This window comes from Thunnus maccoyii, chromosome 20, assembly GCF_910596095.1.
Source record: "Thunnus maccoyii chromosome 20, fThuMac1.1, whole genome shotgun sequence".
NCBI lineage: Eukaryota > Metazoa > Chordata > Actinopteri > Scombriformes > Scombridae > Thunnus > Thunnus maccoyii.
Genome location: NC_056552.1, coordinates 64,202 through 83,060, shown reverse-complemented (window position 1 = coordinate 83,060; position 18,859 = coordinate 64,202). Strand labels below are relative to the sequence as shown.

At 49.5% G+C, this 18,859-nt stretch overlaps 1 protein-coding gene across 1 annotated transcript in view; it reads left to right on the top strand.

The window, feature by feature from the left end:
• Positions 1-67: 67 nt before the first annotated feature.
• LOC121887309 (kinesin-like protein KIF20B) overlaps positions 68-18,859 on the top strand; it is a 40,374-nt gene continuing 21,582 nt past the window's right edge. The window contains exons 1-13 of the mRNA XM_042398040.1: positions 68-208; positions 6,220-6,326; positions 6,967-7,056; positions 7,257-7,376; positions 12,295-12,433; positions 12,521-12,705; positions 13,235-13,277; positions 13,378-13,520; positions 13,978-14,050; positions 14,210-14,321; positions 17,519-17,590; positions 17,691-17,837; positions 18,702-18,859. The exon at positions 18,702-18,859 is cut by the window's right edge and continues 1 nt beyond it. Of these exons, the coding sequence (XP_042253974.1) occupies positions 6,222-6,326; positions 6,967-7,056; positions 7,257-7,376; positions 12,295-12,433; positions 12,521-12,705; positions 13,235-13,277; positions 13,378-13,520; positions 13,978-14,050; positions 14,210-14,321; positions 17,519-17,590; positions 17,691-17,837; positions 18,702-18,859 (1,387 nt within the window). The 5' untranslated portion in view covers positions 68-208; positions 6,220-6,221. The remainder of the gene's footprint in view (positions 209-6,219; positions 6,327-6,966; positions 7,057-7,256; positions 7,377-12,294; positions 12,434-12,520; positions 12,706-13,234; positions 13,278-13,377; positions 13,521-13,977; positions 14,051-14,209; positions 14,322-17,518; positions 17,591-17,690; positions 17,838-18,701) is intronic.

Below are 18,859 nucleotides of genomic sequence, written 5' to 3'. Positions count from 1 at the left end.
AACAATAATAATAAAAATATTTTTTACATCATAAATCACGTTTTTAACAAGTAGTCTCGCGAGACCACTTGAATCCGAGCGCGAGACCGATTTCTGCATGACGTAATCCCGTGCAAGCCCTGTGATTGGTCCTCGGGTCCCAGTTTAAAGTAACGTTAGCCCGCGGAGCGGAGACAAGCAGCTAACGGACACCGGCACACGGTTAGTGGTGAGTAAAACATCCAGAGTGACTTAAACTGAGAGAAAATGTCGCTTAGAGTCGGACAGCTGTGATTAACTTTGAAAGGTTCCTTAAACGGCGTCAAACCGGAACAAACGCCGTGTGCTGAGTTCTCCTTTAGGGTGTTTTTGCGTTCGTTACACTCTGTTCTCCTTACGGTGCTCTGTTTGTTTGTTTTTGTTTACATGTCTGTTATCCTTTACGGTGTTTTTGTTTACGTGAACTTACATGTCTGATGGGTGACCTACGAAGCAACTAAGTCTGGCTCTGGTTATCTGGCTTCACTAAACCTGACCTTGTCCGTCCAGAACCAGAACTATGAAGCTGTTATCAACCAGCTCTGGTTTAACAACGACGAGCGCGTTCATGTGAAAGAGTCGGGTTGTTAATAACGAGCGCGTTCATGTGAAAGAGTCGGGTTGTTGATTACGAGTGACGTCATCAGAACCATGAATGAAGTTCTTCATATGAGATGAGATGAAACAGTGAAACCAAGAACCTGCAGATTCAACCAAGTGAAATGTAAACGAGCCTGTAATCATACAACAAACACTAGAAATCATAAATAAATAAAATACATGTAGGAATTATTCTATATGACTGAAGTATAGAGGGAGTATTTTCACTGTTTACAAACCATCTGAATATGTCACATAACAAACTTAAAGTAACGTCAGACTGTTTCTGCTGCTGAAGCAAAGAATGACTGATGATTTATAATCGTGGAGCCAATTAACAGTGAGGATTATTGTTCTCTGGTGTTTATTTGCAGTTTTCATCACACAGTTGTCTGATGTTATTCTGACTGCAGCGATGAATCAGAGAGTAAAATCATCCTCACTGTCAGCTTCACTCCGGGAGAAAATCAACTAAACTATTAAAATATGTGTTTAGTGTCGTTAACGATCTCCGTTTGTTAGAAACTCTGATATAAAACCAGACACACGGAACAATAAAATGTTTCTACTGACTATTACTACTATAAAAATATATATTGATGTTTTTTACTTTTATTGTAAACTGAGGACTTTTGTCCATGTCGGGATCCCGTAGGATTGATGACTCTTTTTTCCAGTGATGTGATTGGTCAGCTGTCGGGGTGTTGACAGGTTGTGTCAAACCACCACAACCATCCAAGCCAGCCTCCCACCCAGTTTCCTCCCACGTCTCCTCCACCTTTACACAGCGGCCCCCAGACTAGTAGACTAGACCCCCACGTCTCCTCCACCTTTACACAGCGGCCCCCAGACTAGTAGACTAGACCCCCACGTCTCCTCCACCTTTACACAGCGGCCCCCAGACTAGTAGACTAGACCCCCACGTCTCCTCCACCTTTACACAGCGGCCCCCAGACTAGTAGACTAGGCCCCCACGTCTCCTCCACCTTTGCACAGCGGCCCCCAGACTAGTAGACTAGACCCCCACGTCTCCTCCACCTTTACACAGCGGCCCCCAGACTAGTAGACTAGGCCCCCACGTCTCCTCCACCTTTACACAGCGGCCCCCAGACTAGTAGACTAGGCCCCCACGTCTCCTCCACCTTTACACAGTGGCCCCCAGACTAGTAGACTAGGCCCCCACGTCTCCTCCACCTTTACACAGCGGCCCCCAGACTAGTAGACTAGGCCCCCACGTCTCCTCCACCTTTACACAGCGGCCCCCAGACTAGTAGACTAGACCCCCACGTCTCCTCCACCTTTACACAGCGGCCCCCAGACTAGTAGACTAGACCCCCACGTCTCCTCCACCTTTACACAGCGGCCCCCAGACTAGTAGACTAGACCCCCACGTCTCCTCCACCTTTACACAGCGGCCCCCAGACTAGTAGACTAGGCCCCCACGTCTCCTCCACCTTTACTAACGGCCCCCAGACTAGTAGACTAGGCCCCCACGTCTCCTCCACCTTTACTAACGGCCCCCAGACTAGTAGACTAGACCCCCACGTCTCCTCCACCTTTACTAACGGCCCCCAGACTAGTAGACTAGGCCCCCACGTCTCCTCCACCTTTACTAACGGCCCCCAGACTAGTAGACTAGGCCCCCACGTCTCCTCCACCTTTACACAGTGGCCCCCAGACTAGTAGACTAGGCCCCCACGTCTCCTCCACCTTTACACAGCGGCCCCCAGACTAGTAGACTAGGCCCCCACGTCTCCTCCACCTTTACACAGCGGCCCCCAGACTAGTAGACTAGGCCCCCACGTCTCCTCCACCTTTACACAGCAGCCCCCAGACTAGTAGACTAGACCCCCACGTCTCCTCCACCTTTTACTAACGGCCCCCAGACTAGTAGACTAGGCCCCCACGTCTCCCCCAGCTTTACACAGTGGCCCCCAGACTAGTAGACTAGGCCCCCACGTCTCCTCCACCTTTACTAACGGCCCCCAGACTAGTAGACTAGGCCCCCACGTCTCCTCCACATTTACACAGCGGCCCCCAGACTAGTAGACTAGGCCCCCATGTCTCCTCCACCTTTACACAGCGGCCCCCAGACTAGTAGACTAGGCCCCCACGTCTCCTCCACCTTTACTAACGGCCCCCAGACTAGTAGACTAGGCCCCCACGTCTCCTCCACCTTTTACTAACGGCCCCCAGACTAGTAGACTAGACCCCCACGTCTCCTCCACCTTTACACAGTGGCCCCCAGACTAGTAGACTAGGCCCCCACGTCTCCTCCACCTTTACACAGTGGCCCCCAGACTAGTAGACTAGGCCCCCACGTCTCCTCCACCTTTACTAACGGCCCCCAGACTAGTAGACTACACCCCCACGTCTCCTCCACCTTTACTAACGGCCCCCAGACTAGTAGACTAGGCCCCCACGTCTCCTCCACCTTTACACAGCGGCCCCCAGACTAGTAGACTAGGCCCTCACGTCTCCTCCACCTTAACACAGTGGCCCCCAGACTAGTAGACTAGACCCCCACGTCTCCTCCACCTTTACTAACGGCCCCCAGACTAGTAGACTAGGCCCCCACGTCTCCTCCACCTTTACAAAGCGGCCCCCAGACTAGTAGACTAGGCCCCCACGTCTCCTCCACCTTTACACAGCGGCCCCCAGACTAGTAGACTAGGCCCCCACGTCTCCTCCACCTTTACACAGCGGCCCCCAGACTAGTAGACTAGACCCCCACGTCTCCTCCACCTTTACACAGCGGCCCCCAGACTAGTAGACTAGGCCCCCACGTCTCCTCCACCTTTACTAACGGCCCCCAGACTAGTAGACTAGGCCCCCACGTCTCCTCCACCTTTACTAACGGCCCCCAGACTAGTAGACTAGGCCCCCACGTCTCCTCCACCTTTACTAACGGCCCCCAGACTAGTAGACTAGGCCCCCACGTCTCCTCCACCTTTACACAGTGGCCCCCAGACTAGTAGACTACACCCCCACGTCTCCTCCACCTTTACTAACGGCCCCCAGACTAGTAGACTACACCCCCACGTCTCCTCCACCTTTACTAACGGCCCCCAGACTAGTAGATTAGGCCCCCACGTCTCCTCCACCTTTACACAGCGGCCCCCAGACTAGTAGACTAGGCCCCCACGTCTCCTCCACCTTTACACAGCGGCCCCCAGACTAGTAGACTAGGCCCCCACGTCTCCTCCACCTTTACACAGTGGCCCCCAGACTAGTAGACTAGACCCCCACGTCTCCTCCACCTTTACTAACGGCCCCCAGACTAGTAGACTAGGCCCCCACGTCTCCTCCACCTTTACACAGCGGCCCCCAGACTAGTAGACTAGGCCCCCACGTCTCCTCCACCTTTACTAACGGCCCCCAGACTAGTAGACTAGACCCCCACGTCTCCTCCACCTTTACACAGCGGCCCCCAGACTAGTAGACTAGACCCCCACATCTCCTCCACCTTTACTAACGGCCCCCAGACTAGTAGACTAGGCCCCCACGTCTCCTCCACCTTTACACAGCGGCCCCCAGACTAGTAGACTAGGCCCCCACGTCTCCTCCACCTTTACACAGAGGCCCCCAGACTAGTAGACTAGGCCCCCACGTCTCCTCCACCTTTACACAGCGGCCCCCAGACTAGTAGACTAGGCCCCCACGTCTCCTCCACCTTTACTAACGGCCCCCAGACTAGTAGACTAGGCCCCCATGTCTCCTCCACCTTTACACAGCGGCCCCCAGACTAGTAGACTAGGCCCCCACGTCTCCTCCACCTTTACACAGCGGCCCCCAGACTAGTAGACTAGGCCCCCACGTCTCCTCCACCTTTACTAACGGCCCCCAGACTAGTAGACTAGGCCCCCATGTCTCCTCCACCTTTACACAGCGGCCCCCAGACTAGTAGACTAGGCCCCCACGTCTCCTCCACCTTTACACAGTGGCCCCCAGACTAGTAGACTAGGCCCCCACGTCTCCTCCACCTTTACTAACGGCCCCCAGACTAGTAGACTAGGCCCCCACGTCTCCTCCACCTTTACTAACGGCCCCCAGACTAGTAGACTAGGCCCCCACGTCTCCTCCACCTTTACTAACGGCCCCCAGACTAGTAGACTAGACCCCCACATCTCCTCCACCTTTACACAGCGGCCCCCAGACTAGTAGACTAGGCCCCCACGTCTCCTCCACCTTTACTAACGGCCCCCAGACTAGTAGACTAGGCCCCCACGTCTCCTCCACCTTTACTAACGGCCCCCAGACTAGTAGACTAGGCCCCCACGTCTCCTCCACCTTTACTAACGGCCCCCCATTAGCCTGCGTGTTTAGCCCCCTCCTCTACATCAGTGGTTATCCTGGTCCCTTACTGCCCCCCATCTATTAAAATGTCGGCTAATTGTTTTCTCTCAGTATTAATGTTGATTATTCTGCGTTATCTTGTTAAAAACTTGTCAGATTTGGTTTTTTTTATTAGTTTATTTGTCAGGGATGATCCTGGTTAGGCTTTTCTACTGAAAATAGTCACAACATATCATTTGCAGAAATACATTAATTAAATAAAGCTCATAATAAATAGTGGCATTCTCCATAACAACAGTATTTAAATCACATAACAGTCAATTTACATGTGTTGCACATGTGTATGTTCCCTAATTCATGGCAATGACGTATGTATGTGCATAATATTTATTGGTGTATGTATCCGTGTACATACATGCCTAATCTGTATCAGTGCATGTATGTTTATCTGTATTTATCTGTTCCTCTATCTATGTGTACATGCACATAAACATAGATCAATGATCACAGGTTTGGTTTTGTTTCAGCCAATGTTTCACCTTTTCATTAAATGTTTTTAGATCAGTTTGTATTTGTATTTCTATTGGATGGACGTTCCAAACATGTTTCCCTGGACAGTTGGAATATTGTTAGTTTCTCAGGGAGCAAAAAGCCATGTCAATAGAAATTATATTTATGAGTGTTAAACAAATACAACAATTAGAAATTTGACATTCAAAGTTTAATGAAGTCTTGTTATTGATCACAAACAGCAGCCAATCAGAGAGTGGTAATATGGTGCCAAACAAGAAGCTTCCTATTAATCGCTCCAACAGAAAAAGGACAAGGATATGTTTCTATAGATCAGATGTTCAATAGAAGTTCTATTGTTTACTGTTTTATGTTGATGATGATGATGATGATGATGATGATGATGATGATGATGATGATGATGCTATCCAGTTGATGAAATGATCAAAAGAACCAGGTCAAAGGGCCACAGTGGGTCTGGGGGGTCCTCTTCTAAGAGGATGAGCTAGCAGTGGCTAATGCTAACAGCAGTGTCAACAGTTTAATAAGAATGATGTCACATCCTGACTGAACACACTATTATAATCACCAAGTTCACCTTTAACAACGACCCTCAGAAAATACTGAATATTACAAAAATACTCCAGCTGGAACCGAGCAGAGTGATCTTTAATGGGACAGCTGGAGCCAAGACGTAAGAAATGATATTCACTGTGTGTGTGTGTGTGTGTGTGTGTGTGTCTGTGTGTGTGTGTGTGTGTGTGTGTGTGTGTGTGTCTGTGTGTGTGTGTGCAGAGATGATGGAGTCTTGTTTGGCTAGTCAGCCGGACCGAGTCGGACCAGTGGAGGTGGACGACATCAGGAGGGACCTGCTCAGTGACTTCTCTGATCTCCCAGTACAGGTCTGTCAGTCTACCTGCCCCTGTCTCTCTCTCTCTACCTGCCTGTCTGTCTCTCTGCTTGTCTGTCTGTCTCTCTGCCTGTCTGTCTGTCTCTCTGCTTGTCTGTCTGTCTCTCTGCCTGTCTGCCTGTCTCTCTCTCTATTTGTCTCCCTCTACCTGTCTGTCTCTCTGCCTGTCTGTCTGTCTCTCTGCCTGTCTGTCTGTCTCTCTACCTGTTTGTCTGTCTCTCTACCTGTCTGTCTGTCTCTCTACCTGCCTGTCTGTCTCTCTGCCTGTCTGTCTGTCTCTCTGCCTGTCTGCCTGTCTCTCTCTCTATTTGTCTCCCTCTACCTGTCTGTCTCTCTGCTTGTCTGTCTGTCTCTCTACCTGTCTGTCTGTCTCTCTGCCTGTCTGTCTGTCTCTCTACCTGCCTGTCTGTCTCTCTGCCTGTCTGTCTGTCTCTCTGCCTGTCTGTCTGTCTCTCTACCTGTCTGTCTGTCTCTCTGCCTGTCTGTCTGTCTCTCTACCTGCCTGTCTGTCTCTCTGCCTGTCTGTCTGTCTCTCTGCCTGTCTGTCTGTCTCTCTGCCTGTCTGTCTGTCTCTCTACCTGTCTGTCTGTCTCTCTGCCTGTCTGTCTGACAGCTGGATGTTGTGTTTCCAGGACAGTACTGAGTCTCAGGCGGAGAACTTGCAGGTGTACCTGAGGGTTCGTCCGTTCACTGCAGCTGAGAGCAGCAGCGGAGAGTCTCAGGTAAAACAAACTGGTTTAAACATGAACTTTGACCCTGAAAAGCTGCTGATCTGTGGTGCTTCTGTTTAATATAAATAACATGCAGAGAAAACACAGGTGTGTCCAGCTCACTGTGGATTCAGATCAATACTATGAATGAACAAAACCTGAACGACTCATTAGATTAAAATAAGAACCCGTCTGCTGTGTTTCCTCCTCAGGACTGTGTGACCTTGGAGAGTCCGGACACCGTGGTCCTGAAGGCTCCCCGGAGCAGCCAATCAAACAAGCAGAGTGACAAGCCCCTCCCACAAACGGCACAGAAGTTCACCTTCACACAGGTACCTGTCTGTCTGCCTGTCTGCCTGTCTGCCTGTCTGCCTGTCTGCCTGTTAGTCTGTCTGTCTGTCTGCCTGTCTGCCTGTCTGTCTGTCTGTCTGTCTGTCTGTCTGTCTGTCTGCCTGTCTGTCTGTCTGTCTGTCTGTCTGTCTGTCTGTCTGTCTGCCTGTCTGTCTGTCTGTCTGTCTGTCTGCCTGTCTGCCTGTCTGCCTGTCTGCCTGTCTGTCTGCTGCCTGTCTGTCTGTCTGTCTGTCTGCCTGTCTGTCTGCTGCCTGTCTGTCTGTCTGTCTGTTAGTCTTGTTTCTTTTTCCTGCTTTATGTTTCTGGTATGTTTTTAGGTCCTGAGCTCTAAAGGGGTGAAGACTCTCTTGTAACTGTTCTGTTTCTTTCTTTCTTTCTTCTTTCTTTATTATTACGCCACTTCAACCCTAAATTTGACCCCCTAAACATGCTCAAAAACTCACCAAATTTGGCACGCACATCAGGTCTAGTGAAAGATTTAATAAGATGTAAAATTAGCCACCAAAGTGCCAAAATGTGCTCTATAGCCCCACTTATGTCACTAAAATGGCCGCCACGGCCCGTAGGACTGTCATAGAGAGAGCGAACCAAAACTCAATCATTTGTCTCAACAAGACCTACAAATCGTACGCTGGACCCCGAACAAACGCCATCTCCTCCGAGGGCGTTAATGGTATCGGCTTCTTTAATACATGACTTATGACACTGTGCTGAATAAAAGTTATTAAAAACTTTGTAATTACTCGAATGGTTTAGATATTATAAGCCCCTAAAGTTGCAGCGCCACATCACCCTTACAATACAGCAGCAAGGTCTATATACTTACAGTACATTATATACAAACTTTGTCTGAAGTTTGGTGTTTTTATCATTTATTTTACAATAATTATAGGTCTTATATGTATAATTCAGTAGTGGGGATGACCTATGAGGGGAAGGGAAGTTTAGTGCAGAAAAATACCATCAAAACTAAAACGTGTAGCTCTGTACTGCAGTTTTTCCTTTATTAGGACCCGAGCACCTAGCGGTTCACTCACACTCTCCATTCACATATTTGAGTATTTTTGTGTGTCCAGCTGCAGTTACTTGTTGTCTCTACACACCTGACAGCAGTGTTCAATGCTGACTTTTTTGTCATGTACATGTGTTCCTAAATGTAAAAAAATTTGGAGCACACTGAAAAATGTTCAAGTAACTGCTTATTAAAGACAACAGTTTATCACATACATATTTAAATGCTTTGTGTGTGTGTGTATGTTCTCTTTAGGGGTGCTTGATTATGGCAAAAAGCAAAATCACAATTATTTTTGCTCAACATTGACATCACGGTTATTTAACGCGATTACTTTTTGACATTTCATTTTTGGTGATTGCCGATATATGCACATATTTTTCCCACTTGGCTGAGGAAACTATTACACATGCAAGCATAGATTATACTAAGTATGATCAAAAAAGACAATATATGAGGGAAGAACTGAGGGGCTCAGGGGCTCAGCATTAAAACTTTAATGAACCTGCCAAGTGAGTGGAGCATCAGTGTTTTTGCCGGACAGGATTAATGTGTAGGATTTAATTTAAAATGCCATTTTATTGACGTGATTGGTGCTACTGGTGGCTCGATTACTGGGCGTCGTGATGGCCTGATGACGTGTCATCATGCCAGCTTACAAAAACAGCCTGCTTGAGCTCGGCTCTTCCTACTCGGTCACACCGACATCGAGATAAGACATGTTTTCATCTCTGTTACCGTTGAGATGTGATGTTTCGCTATGACAGAAGAAGTTGTTATAACTTTATTGTAAATGCTCCAGTCTGCACCAAACTTTACATGTTTGATAAGAGTCCCGGCCTGAACACGTCTACATGACAATATTCCATCAGTGATGCAAACTGGCTGAATAGCGCCCCCTACGACATTGCAGCAAAGCAGCTCCAGCAGCGGGTAAAATAGTGGACAGAGGAAGTGATGTTTATCTCCTTCTTCACTGTCTGAAAACAGCCGGGTCTGAAGACGTCTACATGCCCGTCACAGAAGGCCTTCGACTGCGTTGTGGCCCGACGTGCGCAGAGGCACGAGGGCCCGTTCAACGCCGCTTGCAGCTTTAATTGGTTGTGTTGCTGGTGTGTTGTACTGGGGTTGTTGTCAGACTGGTTCTGAGGTTGAACAGGATCAGAAAGTGAACTAACTGTCAGGACCAGCTGAGTGAGAGGACTCTTCTCTTTGCTCAGCTCTTGGCATTGTAGGGCTTGTAGTGGGAGGATTGGAGGGGTCACTGGTTTTTAGATGGAACCAGTATTATTCAGCTTTGCAGGTGTGCTTGTGGTTTTTCTGCACATCTGCAAGATGCTTTTGCAGAACTCTAAATGCATCATTTCAGCCTGGTGTTTGTCTAGTTGGGCTGGATTCTGGTAAGAAAGAGGATCCAGACTTCGCTACCAGAGAGGGGAACTGGTTTGAATGTAAAGTTGTTGTTTTATTGCAGAGAAGCCCCGACTGCTTTTTCTCTCAGCTCATTTACTGCTGAGTTATAACTTCCTGTGGAATTTATTTTCAATCCTAAATAATTATAATCTGTGCAGCTGTCTGCTAGTACTGCTCCTGCAGGTCCTGGGCCCAGGTCTGCTAGTACTGCTCCTGCAGGTCCTGGGCTCAGGTCTGCTAGTACTGCTCCTGCAGGTCCTGGGCTCAGGTCTGCTAGTACTGCTCCTGCAGGTCCTGGGCCCAGGTCTGCTAGTACTGCCCTGCAGGTCCTGGGCTCAGGTCTGCTAGTACTGCTCCTGCAGGTCCTGGGCTCAGGTCTGCTAGTACTGCTCCTGCAGGTCCTGGGCCCAGGTCTGCTAGTACTGCTCCTGCAGGTCCTGGGCCCAGGTCTGCTAGTACTGCTCCTGCAGGTCCTGGGCTCAGGTCTGCTAGTACTGCTCCTGCAGGTCCTGGGCCCAGGTCTGCTAGTACTGCCCTGCAGGTCCTGGGCTCAGGTCTGCTAGTACTGCTCCTGCAGGTCCTGGGCTCTGGTCTGCTAGTACTGCTCCTGCAGGTCCTGGGCTCTGGTCTGCTAGTACTGCCCTGCAGGTCCTGGGCTCTGGTCTGCTAGTACTGCCCTGCAGGTCCTGGGCTCTGGTCTGCTAGTACTGCCCTGCAGGTCCTGGGCTCTGGTCTGCTAGTACTGCTCCTGCAGGTCCTGGGCTCTGGTCTGCTAGTACTGCTCCTGCAGGTCCTGGGCTCTGGTCTGCTAGTACTGCTCCTGCAGGTCCTGGGCTCTGGTCTGCTAGTACTGCTCCTGCAGGTCCTGGGCTCAGGTCTGCTAGTACTGCTCCTGCAGGTCCTGGGCTCTGGTCTGCTAGTACTGCTCCTGCAGGTCCTGGGCTCAGGTCTGCTAGTACTGCTCCTGCAGGTCCTGGGCTCAGGTCTGCTAGTACTGCTCCTGCAGGTCCTGGGCTCTGGTCTGCTAGTACTGCTCCTGCAGGTCCTGGGCTCTGGTCTGCTAGTACTGCTCCTGCAGGTCCTGGGCTCTGGTCTGCTAGTACTGCTCCTGCAGGTCCTGGGCCCAGGTCTGCTAGTACTGCTCCTGCAGGTCCTGGGCTCAGGTCTGCTAGTACTGCTCCTGCAGGTCCTGGGCTCAGGTCTGCTAGTACTGCTCCTGCAGGTCCTGGGCTCTGGTCTGCTAGTACTGCTCCTGCAGGTCCTGGGCTCTGGTCTGCTAGTACTGCTCCTGCAGGTCCTGGGCTCTGGTCTGCTAGTACTGCTCCTGCAGGTCCTGGGCTCTGGTCTGCTAGTACTGCTCCTGCAGGTCCTGGGCTCTGGTCTGCTAGTACTGCTCCTGCAGGTCCTGGGCTCTGGTCTGCTAGTACTGCTCCTGCAGGTCCTGGGCTCTGGTCTGCTAGTACTGCTCCTGCAGGTCCTGGGCTCTGGTCTGCTAGTACTGCTCCTGCAGGTCCTGGGCTCTGGTCTGCTAGTACTGCTCCTGCAGGTCCTGGGCTCAGGTCTGCTAGTACCGCCCTGCAGGTCCTGGGCTCTGGTCTGCTAGTACCGCCCTGCAGGTCCTGGGCTCTGGTCTGCTAGTACTGCTCCTGCAGGTCCTGGGCTCTGGTCTGCTAGTACTGCTCCTGCAGGTCCTGGGCTCAGGTCTGCTAGTACTGCTCCTGCAGGTCCTGGGCTCAGGTCTGCTAGTACTGCTCCTGCAGGTCCTGGGCTCAGGTCTGCTAGTACTGCTCCTGCAGGTCCTGGGCTCTGGTCTGCTAGTACTGCTCCTGCAGGTCCTGGGCTCTGGTCTGCTAGTACTGCTCCTGCAGGTCCTGGGCTCTGGTCTGCTAGTACTGCTCCTGCAGGTCCTGGGCTCTGGTCTGCTAGTACTGCTCCTGCAGGTCCTGGGCTCAGGTCTGCTAGTACTGCCCTGCAGGTCCTGGGCTCAGGTCTGCTAGTACTGCTCCTGCAGGTCCTGGGCTCAGGTCTGCTAGTACTGCCCTGCAGGTCCTGGGCTCAGGTCTGCTAGTACTGCTCCTGCAGGTCCTGGGCTCAGGTCTGCTAGTACTGCTCCTGCAGGTCCTGGGCTCAGGTCTGCTAGTACTGCCCTGCAGGTCCTGGGCTCTGGTCTGCTAGTACTGCCCTGCAGGTCCTGGGCTCAGGTCTGCTAGTACTGCCCTGCAGGTCCTGAACTTCTCAAAGCGGAGGAGGAAGTGCATCTCTGTCTCTTCCTCCCCTGTTGAGCAGCGAGCACATACATGCTCCTCTCTGTTTCTGCTGGTGGAAAACTTGAGTAATTTATAAATGTAATGAAAAATATTGCCGTAAATAGTGTGATTTGTGATTTGCGACACAACAAAATGAACGATGGAGCATAATATGAAATGATGTTTTTCTGTAATCACAGACCTGATTCTGGTTGTCATGCTGTTCAGGTGTTTGGCCCAGAGGCCGGTCAGAGGAAGGTGTTTGAGGGTTCGGTTCGTGGTTCGGTCAGAGATGTTCTGGAAGGAGGAAACTGTCTCGTGTTCACCTACGGAGTCACCAACGCTGGAAAAACCTTCACCTTCCTGGGTAAGAGACACAACCTGTCTGTTTGTATGTCGAACTGCCTGTCTCTCTCTCTCTAACTATTAGTTTCTCCACCTGTCTGTCTCTCAGGTCCGGAGCATGACTCAGGCCTTTTGCCCAGGTCTCTTGCAGTCATCTTTAACAGTATCGAGGGTCGTCTGTACAGTCGCTGTGATCTGAAGCCTCAGCGCTGCAGAGACTTCAGCAGACTGACTCCAGACCAGCAGACAGCAGAGAGCAGCAGCAAGAAGAATCTGCTGAGGCTGCTCAAAGAGGTCAGAGACGCTGAGAGACACACAGATGCACAGACACACTGAGACACACTGAGACACACTGAGAGACACTGAGAGACGCACTGACACACTGAGACACTGAGACACACTGAGACACTGAGAGACGCACTGACACACTGAGACACTGAGACACTGAGACACTGAGAGACACACTGAGACACACTGAGACACACTGAGAGACACACTGAGACACACAGTGAGACACTGAGACACTGAGAGACACACTGAGACACACTGAGACACGCTGAGAGACACGCTGAGACACACACAGATGCACAGAGACGCACTGAGACACTGAGACACACTGAGACACTGAGACACACACTGAGACACTGAGACACTGAGAGACGCACAGAGACACACTGAGACGCTGAGAGACACACTGAGACACACACAGATGCACAGAGACACACTGAGACACACTGAGATACTGAGAGACACATACTCACACCAAAATAAACCACTGTGCAGTGTGACAATGCATGTGAGACTGTGTGTGTTTTCTCTGCAGAGTGACAGAAGTGTGACGTCTGGCAGATCAGCTTTTCTTGACGGTCAGTGACTCTGATTGGTTCTTTATTACAGTTTCAGTCTGATCTCAGACCAGCTGCTTTAACGAGGGAAGATGTAACGTGTGTTTCTGTGTGTGTGCAGGCTCTCTGGGCTCTGACAGCAGTGTGAACAGCATCTCCGAAGCCGACAGTTTCTGTCTGGATGTTGACTCAAATGTGCGTTTCTCCATCTGGGTTTCATTCTGTGAGATTTACAACGACAACATCCACGACCTGCTGGAACAGGTAACACATACACAAACATCTGCGTTTGTCCTCCTGTACTTGTGTGTACTTGTTAGTTACAGATAAAAAAACCCTCAAACTCCGTTTGGGAGCTGTGTCTAGTCTTGGCCAAAACCTGGTATATGTCTGGACCCCATCAACTTTCAACCTTCAGCTGGTTGCTCCGACACATTCAGAGTCATTGCCATTGTTGCCGTTAGCATTGTTGTCAACAGGCGGCGCAGGCAGTGCAGGCGGTGCGCTTCCTGCATGCGCTTGTAAAGTTTGATTTTAAAGGGTCATTATGTTTTGTATTTCTCTGTAATGTAAGTGCGCTCTATCGATCAGTATCATTGTTGTTAAAAAGTGTGTGAACATGTGAGATGTGATTTAAAATGTTTTGGGAACACTAAACTGCGACACAGTCCTTTAAAGAAACAGACTGTGATTGATTATGTGATTGATCTGTGATGTTCAGGTTCCCAGTGGACACCACAGGAGGACTGTGCTGCGTCTTTCTCAGGATGTCAAAGGAAACTCCTTCATCAAAGGTAACTGTGTGAGAGATGAGCTTATTAAAGTCAATCAGTGTGTTTACTTTCTTACTGTCAATCTGTTTACATGCAGATCAATAACCACATTTCTCTCCTACACTGACCTGATTATAGAACATGCTGCTTCCTGACTGTTTTCACTGTGTGATGTTTCAGACCTACGCTGGGTCCAGGTGAACAGCTCGGAGGAAGCCTACAGAGTGATGAAGATTGGGAAGAAGAACCAGAGCTTCTCTTCCACCAGACTGAACCAGCTGTCCAGCAGGAGGTCAACAGACACTTTTACAGCTACAGACTAACAGACACAAACCGCATCAGCTACAGACTAACAGACACAAACCACATCAGCTACAGACTAACAGACACAAACCACATCAGCTACAGACTAACAGACACAAACCGCATCAGCTACAGACTAACAGACACAAACCACATCAGCTACAGACTAACAGACACAAACCACATCAGCTACAGACTAACAGACACAAACCGCATCAGCTACAGACTAACAGACACAAACCGCATCAGCTACAGACTAACAGACACAAACCGCATCAGCTACAGACTAACAGACACAAACCGCATCAGCTACAGACTAACAGACACATGATGATGTCATCCATGTAGAGGAGGTGACTGATGGTTGTTCCACTACGGAACCGGTATCCGTAGCCACTCTTTGAGTTGATCTGGCTGAGGGGGTTCAGGCCTATGCAGAACAGCAGCGGGGATAGTGGATCACCTTGGTAAATGCCGCACTTGATGGTAAATTGTGCGACTGGCTTTGAGTTGGCCTCCAGAGTCGTTTTCCACAGCCCCATTGAGTTCTTGATGAAGGCTCTTAGTGTCCTGTTGATGTTGTGCATTTCCAAGCATTCCAGTATCCGTGTGTGTGGCATTGAGTCGTAGGCCTTCTCGTAGTCAATCCAGGCAGTGCACAGGTTGGTCTGCCTGGTCTTGCAGTCTTGGGTGAGTCGACCAGTAGCTGGTGCTTAGCTCCCCTGGTATCGCTACCAATTCCTTTCTGGGCCCTGCTCATGTATTGGGCCATGTGCCTATTCATCTTAGCCGCTATGATGCCTGACAGGAACCTCTATGTTGTACAGAGGCAGGTTATTGGCTGGTAGTTGGATGGGATCGTGCCCTTCTGGGGGTCCTTCATGATCAGGACTGTCCGACCGTGGGTTAACCACTCTGAGTGCGTCCCATCCATCAGCAGCTGCTTCATTTGTGCTGCCAGGCGTTCATGGAGTCCAGTTAGTTTCTTTAGCCAGTAGGTGTGGATCATGTCCGGGCCCGGTGCTGTCCAGCCATTGTAGTGGTTACTGGATCTTGTTCTGGGAGATTGCTGTGGTCTGCTCTTAGATCCACTAGCCACTGAGCATTGGTGTTATGTGATGCCTCCTTCTCCCATATGCTCTTCCAGTATTGTTCAGTCTCAGCCCTGGGAGGATCTGTTCTTGTGTTATTACCTTGCCACTGAGAGTACACTTTGGATGGTTTGGTGGAGAACATCCTATTTATTCTCCTGGCTTCTGCTTCTCCTGTGTATCTCTTCAGGCGGGTAGCCAGAGCTGTGAGCCTTTGCTTGGCAGTCTCCAGTGCCTCGGGTATAGACAGCTTGTTGTACTTCCTGGGTATCCCTTTCATCCCCACACCTTTCTGTAGCTCTGAGAGTCGACTAACTTGTCTCTGTGTTGCCTTGATCTTAGCCTCCAGCCTCCTTCTCCATGGAGGGTAATGCTATTTGTGGCTCATGGTGTTCATCTTGTAGCCAAGCATCTCTAGGCTCATGTTGCTGTGGTGTATATCAGCTGATTGGTCTCGGTTACGGTCCTAGTAGGGATAGTACGTAACGCTGCATTCACATCCTCTAGCAGACTTTCAGAGGGTACTTTGTCACTTAGCCTTGGTAATCGGCTACGGGGGTGCTGGGTGTATGTGTATAGATATGTATGTGTATGTGTGTGTGTGTGTGTGTGTGTGTGTGTGTGTGTGTGTGTATATATATATATATATATATATATATATATATATATAGTGTACACTATTTTTAATTGCCGTGGCAATTCAAAATTGAAAATAGTATACAAGGCGTGCTGTCCTAAATAAAATATTAAATATTTTGTGTTGCATATTAAGTCGCCTATGAATGATTTATCCATCACTCACCAGTACTAGACTGTGTTGGGGCTTCAGTCTGTGCCTTCCTCAGGTTTCCAGATTCCTACCAAGTCCTACGTCACCTGCTGTGCAATCTCTGTCACTGTCCAAACTATAGGACACACCCAAATGGAGCCATGGCCAGCCAAGATTGTGTATTCTAGCCACATTGTTAGCAACATTGTCTGTAGTCATACAGACCATTTTGCACTCATCCAATGCCTTGCTAAAGCAGACTGAAGAGCTTCTGCAAGTATGCCAGCAGTGAGGTTCTGGGCTATGTATCTGGTCTCTAAACACTTTGACAGCAGAGTCCAGTCAGCAGTTATGTAATGTGTGGTCAAGCTCATGTACAGGGTCATATTTGAGCTTAGTGGCAGAGTAAAAGAAGACATCTTTTACCTTCAGAATGGCAGTTTGGCAGATGTAAAGTACATTTTTTTGCCAGTTCATACTGCCTGTCAAGTTTGCAGCATTTCTCTAAATGCTTCTTTTTTTTGACTGTGTTGAATGGCTTCATATGTTTGGCTACATAGCGAGTTACGCTATCTGCGAGCGTGCAACATTTCATGCCGTCACGTTTATATTTGCGCTGCTGTCAGGAAGGTCCCTATCCATCTCCATCTGTGGTTTCTGTTCCCAGCTCGGAAAACTGGATGTTTATGTTTTTAGATGAGCTTCTAGGTTGGTGCTATCGCCACTTCTCATTTTTAAATCAAGTTGACATACCAGCTCGTTAACGTTAATGGGCTCTCTTCTCTCATATGTTCCACGCCGGAGCCGTGCGATGTGGCTTTGAAAACAAGAGCATTTGGACTTATTCTTCCAAACTTTCTGGCTGGAATTATGCATCTATTAACCTCAAGTAACGAGCAGCGTTATCTTCACTTCACCTGGTTCACTGAGCCCCGCCCTCGGTGAAACGCCAACACACCAGATGAAATGTTAGTGAATTCTTCTGTAAACACAACGGACGTTATCGAGGTCAGCAGAAATGAGGTCATGTCTGTATATTGTTCAATAAGCCAACAACGTAATTATTGTGACAGACTAACAGACGCAGTTGTCAAAGGACATATTTCTGTGAAATAAATAAACTTTAAACACCAAATATGTAAGAACACGTTTATTTGTACTTTGGTTGAACTGACCCTCTAACACAGCAGCCACACAGGAAGTTTACCAAAATAAAATGCAGTCCCCGTTAGTAATGATTTAAAAAAGATTAAAGAAATTAAATTTTATTTTCGTCATTATTCTGGTGATCAGTATCAGACGTTTCTGTGTGCTTTGACTCCGCAGCCACAGCATCTTCTCCATCAGGATCCTCCGAGTCGACGACGTTGGAGTTCCCAGAGTCCTCGGCATCAGCGAGTACGACCGACAGCCCAGTTTATACTCAGCATGTTGTAACCTCAGCTGTTGGATGTGGATTTGTCATGTTGTTTGTGATGTTGTTTGTGATGTTGTTCAGGTTGGCGCTGTGCGACTTGGCCGGCTCAGAGCGCTGCTCTCGCACTCACAACACCGGAGAGCGTCTGAAGGAAGCAGGAAACATCAACAGCTCTCTGTTGGCGCTTGGAAAGTGCATCAACGCCATGAGACTCAACCAGAACGCCAAGTAAGGCGTCTGCCTGTCCACCTGTGTCTCTCTCTCTCCTCTCTCTCTCTCTCCTCTCTCTCTCTCTCTCTGTCTCTCTCTCTCTCTCTCTCTGTCTGTCTCTCTCTCTCTCTGTCTCTCTGTCTGTCTCTCTCTCTCTCTCTGTCTGTCTCTCTCTCTCTCTGTCTCTCTGTCTGTCTCTCTCTCTCTCTCTCTGTCTCTCTCTCTCTGTCTCTCTCTCTCTCTCCTGTCTCTCTGTCTCTCTCTCTGTCTCTCTGTCTCTCTCTCTCTCTCTCTCTCTGTCTCTCTCTCTCTGTCTCTCTCTCTCTCTGTCTCTCTCTCTGTCTGTCTCTCTCTCTCTCTGTCTCTCTCTCTGTCTCTCTCTCTCTGTCTCTCTCTCTCTCTCTCTCTCTGTCTCTCTCTCTCTGTCTGTCTGTCTCTCTCTCTCTGTCTCTCTCTCTCTCTCTGTCTCTCTCTCTCTCTCTCTCTGTCTCTCTCTCTCTGTCTCTCTCTCTCTCTGTCTCTCTCTCTCTCTCTCTCTCTCTGTCTGTCTCTGTCTCTCTCTCTCTGTCTCTCTCTCTCTCTCTGTCTCTCTCTCTCTCTCTGTCTGTCTCTCTCTCTCTCTCTCTGTCTCTCTCTCTCTCTCTGTCTCTCTCTCTCTCTCTGTCTGTCTCTGTCTCTCTCTCTGTCTCTCTCTCTGTCTCTCTCTCTCTCTCTCTGTCTGTCTCTGTCTCTCTCTCTGTCTCTCTCTCTCTCTCTCTCTGTCTCTGTCTCTCTCTCTCTCTCTCTCTCTCGTTAGGGTTATGAAATGATTGTAACAGAGAGGCGGAGCTTCAGTCGTGTTTGACGGGGGATCAATAAGTGATCAATAATGTCCGTCTGCAGGTTCCAGCATCACGTTCCTTTCAGGGAGTCCAAGCTGACCCACTTCCTGCAGTTCTTCTTCTGTGGTGCCGGGCGGGTCTCCATGGTGGTCAACATCAACCAGAGCCCGTCCTGCTTCGACGAGACGCTCAATGTCCTCAAGTTCTCCGCCCTCGCCC